Consider the following 7145-nt stretch of genomic DNA (forward strand, 5'->3'; position numbering starts at 1 on the left):
GCAATGACGGGGATGGGCCCCCTAGTGTGATGTGCAGCCACAGTGCTCCATTTGACAAACCTCCTGGTTCAAGGCAGAGAGGAGACACCTTATTCTATAGAACAGGATGGGGCTTCAACCCTGAGGACCATACAAGTGGCTCCCATAGGCAGCCACCCCTTTCTGGCAAGCCGTGGCACACCCAGATGCAGGCTGGGGGAGGGGCTGGCACACCAGCCCCAAATTGCTCTGGCTTCAGTCTGATGGAGACACAAGACTGGGACCTCCCTCTGCCAGATGTTCCTGACCCCATCTCCACCTCCAGCCTCTAGCCTCACTGGGAGTTCCCTGTGACCCAGCCTGTTCCATAGCCAAAGGGGGACCAAAGTGAACGATCACAGTGCCTCGCACCTATTCCAGGGGCGTTCGATCTTAGTAGAGCTTAATCCATGGCATCTGTGAGCACGCACCCTGTCCCTGAAGGCAGCTGTGCCGGGCAAGGGGGCCGCAAGGGCATGGGTGGAATCTTGGTCACTGGCAGCACTCGGCCACATGCCTGAGGAGCTCTTTACCTTGTTAGTCACCGAAGCACTGCAGGCAGTGAGGGCACTGAAGGTCCCCCTGGCCTCTCTGGGCTGTGCCAGGATGCCTGCTCTCTGCAGGGGGTTCCAACTTCTGGGACCCAGTCCCAGGCCTCCAGCCACCAGGCGCAATAAGCTCCACTGCATCGGTGGCCAAGTACTTGGCAGTTTTGCTCCCAGCATGAATCCAGCAGGCGTCTGGCTCTTGAGGATCCTGTCTCCAGGACACCTGGTGCAGCAAAGAGGTGACCTTTTCCTCCAGTTCCTGATTCCTACCTTGAGCCCGTTCCCGATCTGCCCTTTCTGACATGAAGTCATCCTTGTAAGCGAGAATCTGCTGTTCCAGTATCTGCATCCATTCCAGTGCAGCATCTGGGGCCGTCCTTGAGGCCGCCAGCTTCGACTTCACTTCTGCACAGTCGTTTATTTTCTCTTCCAACTACCTGTTGAGCCGGGAGATCTTCCTCATCAGCTCGGGCTCATTGAGGGTCTGCAGCCCCCTGAGCTGTGTATGGAGCCCCCTCACGTATTCGTCCCTGCTGACATCGTATCGCTGCCACTTGGCATTGAGGTCTTCAACGTGAGTCACCTCCTGTTTTAACAGTCGATTTTCGGCCGGGCGCGGTGGCTCAAGCCTGTAATCCCAGCACTTTGGGAGGCCGAGATGGGCGGATCACGAGGTCAGGAGATCGAGACCATCCTGGCTAACACGGTGAAACCCCGTCTCTACTAAAACTACAAAAAAACTAGCCGGGCGAGGTGGCGGGCGCCTGTAGTCCCAGCTACTCGGGAGCCTGAGGCAGGAGAATGGCGTAAACCCGGGAGGCGGAGCTTGCAGTGAGCTGAGATCCGGCCACTGCACTCCAGTCCGGGCGACAGAGCGAGACTCCGCCTCAAAAAAAACAAAAAACAAAAAACAAAAACAAAAACAGTCGATTTTCTTCCTCAATAACACTCTGGACAGAGGTGTCCCCATACAGAGAAGTCCTGTATGTTCTGACTTTCAGGACTTCTCTCCCCCACGTTCCTTTGTGCATCCTGTCGTTCATCCAGACACTTGGTCAGATGCTGACACATGTGGGCAGTGGAGGTCAGCGTCCTCCGCAGTTGGTGGGTCTCGTTGGCCAAAGAACGGCACAGAACGTCACTGGCCCGCCGGGCCGGTTTCCCCTCCTCCATGCTCCTCCGCATCAGGACAACTTCCTTCTCTCGCTCATGCTGTGGCTGGCTCAGCAGCTGCTGAATCTCCTGCTCTTTCACTCCTAGCCGCTCAGTAAGCCTCTCAACTTCCTATTTCCTGGTGCGTCTGCGGGCCACCTGCTCCAGCAGCGCGTCCACCAGGGACTGCGCAGTGTCCCCCTCCAGCGTGGTCTGCCGGGCGCGGAGGCGCGTGATGAGGGAGTCGCAGGCGGCCAGCTGGTCCTGCAGGCGCCGCAGCCGCTACCCGACCTCGTAGTATAGGCCGCAGAGCTCCACAGCTGCGTGCTGGGCCCCCTCCCAGCCGCCCGACCCCGAGTCCCCGCACGTGACTGTGGGCCTGCCTGGGAGGCCGTGCGGCCGCCACCAACTTCCGCGCCCGGGCCCCGGCGGCTCTCTATCTTGAGGGAATTTCTCATCGCCTCTTGGTTCCAATGAGGTGTGGGATTTTCCTGCTTGTCCCCTCTCCCTTAGGGAGGCTAAGCTGCAGGCTATAAAACCACTTAGCTGCAGTATAGAAATGGCTCCTCTGGCGAGGAGGCTCACACCTATAATCCCAGCACTTTGGGAGGCCGAGACGGGTGGATCACTTGAAGTCAGGAGTTCCAGACCAGCCTGGCCAACATGGTGAAACCCTGTCTCTACTAAGAATACAAAAATTAGCTTGGTGTGGTGGTGTGTGCCTGTAATCTCAGCTACTCAGGAAGCTGAGGCAGGAAAATCACTTGAACCTGGGAGGTGGAGGTTACAGTGATCCAAGATCATGCCCCACTGCACTGTAGCCTGGGCGACAGAGCAAGACCCTGTCTCAAAAAAAGAAAGAAAGAAAGAAAGAAACAATAAAAAAAAAGAAAGAAAGAAAAATGAAATGACTCCTCAGCAACAGGGTGCCCCAACACTCATGTTTCTTCTCATTTGGCCTCTTTTGTTTTGGTGTCCTACTGTGGGACGAGGAATGCAGGGAGCTGACACCATGCTGTTCTTTTTCTGTCTATATAATAAACTGTCTGAATCTAATCAGTGCTTGTTGTCCCCTTACCAGTCAAATCTGTAAGCCTGCTCAACACATTCTCACAACTCTAAAGAGGACCAAGTAACACCTGCATGTGCAGTGGATTGCATTATAGGAGAGAAACCCTGGACTTAGGGAATCTGAACCTTTTATAATGGGCAGTAATCATTCCTGCCCTTCACTCCAGAGGGAGACTATTTTTATTATAGTGGACAGTAAGTATGCCTGCTCTTTGCTTCAGATGTAAACATTATCTTTACTATGTTAGACAGTAAGCATGCTTGCCCTTTTCTTTGGAGGGAGACACTACCTCTGTCTTTCAAGGATGCACTCTATACAAATATCCTTGAAAACATAGTCCAGAACACAGGACAGTACAGTGCCTTACTTGCAAGATGTGCAAGCACACAAGACCTATGAAGAACTGTCTCCCAACAAAGCATACATACAGAAGGAGAAAAAAACTCTCTTAAACAAAAAGAGGCGGAGCCGGCAAGGACAGAGCAAGTGCCTCAGTCTCCTTCCCCTCCCCTCACCTGGTCCTCACCATCTTCTCCTCACAGCCGGACCGGAACTATGTGATCCCGGAAGTTCCGGGGCCTTTGGCCCTATGTGATCCCGGAAGTTCCGGAGCCGTTGGACCTATGTGATCCCGGAAGTTCCGGGGCCTTCTGGGGCGTTCCAGGGCGTTCCGGGGCCTTTGGAGCATTGGATAAGCAGTAATGGCGGAGGCTGCAGCTCCCGGAACAACAGCCACAACATCAGGAGCAGGGGCGGCAGCGGCGGAGGCGGCGGCAGCGGTCTCCCCCACTCCGATCTCCACAGTCACCGCCCCGTCCCCGAGGGCGGGTGGAGGGGCCGGCGGCAGCGACGGTAGTGACGGTAGTGGCGGCAGCGGCGACAGTGGTGCGTGCGGCGGCAGCGGCGCGTGCGGCGGCAGCGGCAACAGCTGGACTAAACAGGTCACCTGTAGGTATTTTATGTATGGGATTTGTAAGGAAGGAGATAACTGTCGCTACTCGCACGATCTCTCTGACCGTCCGTGTGGAGTAGTGTGCAGTTGTTTTCAGCGAGGGTACTGTATTTATGGAGACCGCTGCAGATGTGAACATAGCAAGCCGTTGAAACAGGAAGAAGCAACTGCTACAGAGCTAACTACAGAATCATCCCTTGCTGCTTCCTCAAGTGTCTCCTCGATAGTTGAACCACTTGTTGAAATGAATACAAATGAATCTGAGTCAAGAAATTCAAACTTTGCAACTGTAGGAGCAGGTTCAGAGGACTGGGCGAATGCCGTTGAGTTTGTTCCTGGGCAACCCTACTGTGGCCGTACTGTGCCTTCCTGCACTGAAGCGCCCCTGCAGGGCCCAGTGACCAAGGAAGAATCAGAGAGAGAGCAAACCGCGGTGGAAACAAAGAAGCAGCTGTGCCCCTATGCTGCAGTGGGACAGTGCCGATATGGGGAGAACTGTGTGTTTCTCCACGGAGATTTATGTGACATGTGTAGGCTGCAGGCCCTGCATCCGATGGATGCTGCCCAGAGATCACAGCATATACAATCGTGCATTGAAGCCCATGAGAAGAATATGGAGTTCTCATTTGCTGTGCAGCGCAGCAAGGACAGGGTGTGTGGGATCTGCATGGAGGTGGTCTATGAGAAAGCCAACCCCAATGAGCACCGCTTCGGGATCCTCTCCAACTGCACCCACACCTTCTGTCTCAAGTGCATTCGCAAGTGGAGGAGTGCTAAGGAATTTGAGAGCAGGATCGTCAAGTCCTGCCCACAATGCCGAATCACATCTAACTTTGTCATTCCAAGTGAGTACTGGGTGGAGGAGAAAGAAGAGAAGCAGAAACTCATTCAGAAATACAAGAAAGCAATGAGCGCCAAGGCATGCAGGTATTTTGATGAAGGACGTGGGAGCTGCCCATTTGGGGGGAACTGTTTTTACAAGCATGTGTACCCTGATGGCCGTAGAGAGGAGCCACAGAGACAGCAAGAGGGAACATCAAGCAGATACCCGGCCCAACGAAGGAACCACCTCTGGGAATTCTTTGAGGAAGGAGCGAACAGCAACCCCATTGACGATGAAGAAGAGGCTGTCACCTTTGAGCTGGGCGAGATGTTGCTTATGCTTTCGACTGCAGGTGGGGACAACGAACTGACAGACTCTGAAGATGCGTGGGACTTGTTTTGTGATGAAGAATTTTGTGTCTTAGATCTATAGAAACCTTGCGTGGTGTGTGAGCTGGTCTGCTGACCCCAGACAGCAGCTGTCCCCTATGGTGGTGTGGCAGTGCCTGTGTTCTTTCCTAGGCAGGCCTATCAACTCTAGGTGCTGTGGTAAGAATATTTACCCAGGGCCTGTCTTCTCAACCCCCTCACCTTTCCCCAAGGAGTGTGTTGTTTTCCCTGTTGAAAAAAGTTACAAAAATAAGTCTTAAAGTTAGTTAGTTTGTTTGTTTGTTTGTTTTTTGAGACACGAGTCCCACTGTGTCACCCAGGCTGGAATGCAGTGGCGTAATCTTGGCTCACTGCAACCTCTGCCTTCCGGGTTCAAGCCATTCTCCTGTCTCAGCCTCCTAAGTTGCTGGGACTACAGGTGCATGCTACAATGCCCAGCTAATTTTTTTGCATTTGTAGTAGAGACGGAGTTTCACCATATTGGTCAGGCTGGTCTTGAACTCCTGACCTCAGGTATCCACCTGCCGCTGCCTCCCAAGGTGCTGGGACTACAGGTATCAGCCACCGTGCCCAGCCTTAAAGTTAGTTTTTTGTAACAGGCATGAGCCACCATGCCTGGCTTTAAAGTTAGTTTTTTGTAACAGGCATGAGCCACCACGCCTGGCTTTAAAGTTAGTTTTTTGTAACAGGCATGAGCCACTGTGCCTGGCCTTAAAGTTAGTTTTTTTGTAACATGAATTTAACTGTCAGACAGTTAGTTTAGGTGTGTTGCATCATCTATTTTCAACCAGATTGTGTTTATGGACTTTTCACACACTAATTTTGAGGACCCCAGGTTCAAAACTAAAAGCAGTGGCCCTGCTTTGGGATCCAATGATAGGAGTGATGGGTGAAGGGATCTAAGCTGGCCAGTAGCCTTCTAAGCTTCTCAAACCTGCATAGATGCAGTATTATTGGCCTTGGTAGAAAACCTTGGTTTAGTGGTTTAAGTCTTGTGTGGCAGTTAGATCTTAAAGGACAAAGCAGTATATTGGTAGTTGTCAATATAGCAGTACTAGCTCTGTTTATATAAATAAGAGAAATGGAGTTAGCCATAGAGGTTAAAACTACCTGGTTATCCCATGTATTAACCCAAACTGGGTCTTAGATATACAGTTGTATTTAATGTTTTATGATCTAGTCTTTCCAATATAGGCATTTTCTGAAAAACATTTGTCCTCATTTGGGGCATTTTGTCGTGGGTTTCGCCTTGTTGGCCAGGCTGGTCTCGAACTCCTGACCTCAGGTGATCCAGCCGCCTCAGCCTCCCGAAGTGCTGGGATTACAGGCGTGAGCCACTGCGCCCATCCTGACACTTTGATTTTAAACCAGTAAGACCTGTCCCAGACTTCTAACCCCTGGAATTGTTAAGATGATACATTTGTGTTGTTCTAAGCCATTGAATTTGTGGCAATTTGTTACAGCAGCCTGACATTTTGATTTTAACCCAATAAGACCCCTGCCAGAATCCTGACCTCAGAATTGTTAAGATAATAAAATTGTGTTGTTCTAAGCCATTCAGTTTGTGGAAATTTGTTACAGCAGCCTGACACTTTGATTTTAACCCAATAAGACCTGTGCCAGACTTCTAACCTTCAGAATTGTTAAGATAATAAAACTGCGTTCTAAGGCATTCAGTTTGTGGCAATTTGTTACAACAGCAATAAACAACCAATACACATACTTTAAGTGGAGACCAATATTTAATTTTCCATGCTTTTATAATAATTATAATGACAAGTTAATCATAGTAAATGCAAGTCAGGAAATTTTTTTTTAATGTCTTGAAGTTTAATATCTGGTTCAGAAAAGCATCTTTGTCCTATGAAAGACATGAGCTTAAAAAATTGTCATTCCATGGGAGTATAAATTGATACAACTGTTTGGAAGGCACTTTGGCAGTAGCTAGCAAAATTTTAAATGTGAATACTCTTTGGCTCAACAAGGTAATTCTAAGAATTGTGTTACTGATTTTCTTTCATAAATTGATGATAATGTATAGATAAGAATGTTTATTAGATTGTTTGTGATTAAAAATTGCAAATAACTTACATGCTTACCAAAAGGGACTGGTAAAGAATGATATACAATGGCATTTTATGTAGAATTAGCTCCATCAATAAGTACTAACATGTCCATAATACATAAGGGA

General features: G+C 50.0%; 1 protein-coding gene and 1 pseudogene across 1 annotated transcript; one reads left to right on the top strand and one right to left on the bottom strand.

Annotated features, from left to right (window-relative positions):
• Positions 1 to 510: 510 nt before the first annotated feature.
• On the bottom strand, positions 511 to 3478 carry LOC105512279 (annotated as a pseudogene).
• Positions 3479 to 3491: 13 nt separating this feature from the next.
• On the top strand, positions 3492 to 5875 carry LOC105512057 (putative E3 ubiquitin-protein ligase makorin-4). The gene is made up of 2 exons (XM_011942311.1): positions 3492 to 5219; positions 5676 to 5875. The coding sequence occupies exon 1, from the start codon at positions 3492 to 3494 to the stop codon at positions 4995 to 4997; it is 1506 nt and encodes a 501-aa protein (XP_011797701.1). The 3' UTR covers positions 4998 to 5219; positions 5676 to 5875.
• Positions 5876 to 7145: the final 1270 nt, after the last annotated feature.

The sequence above is a fragment of the Colobus angolensis genome, unplaced genomic scaffold (assembly GCF_000951035.1).
Source record: "Colobus angolensis palliatus isolate OR3802 unplaced genomic scaffold, Cang.pa_1.0 Scaffold103, whole genome shotgun sequence".
Classification (NCBI taxonomy): Eukaryota; Metazoa; Chordata; class Mammalia; order Primates; family Cercopithecidae; genus Colobus; species Colobus angolensis.

What these genes read in the sequence shown, in the direction of transcription:
- LOC105512057 (XM_011942311.1), top strand. Translation starts at nt 3,492, where the DNA reads ATGGCGGAGGCTGCAGCTCCCGGAACAACAGCCACAACATCAGGAGCA.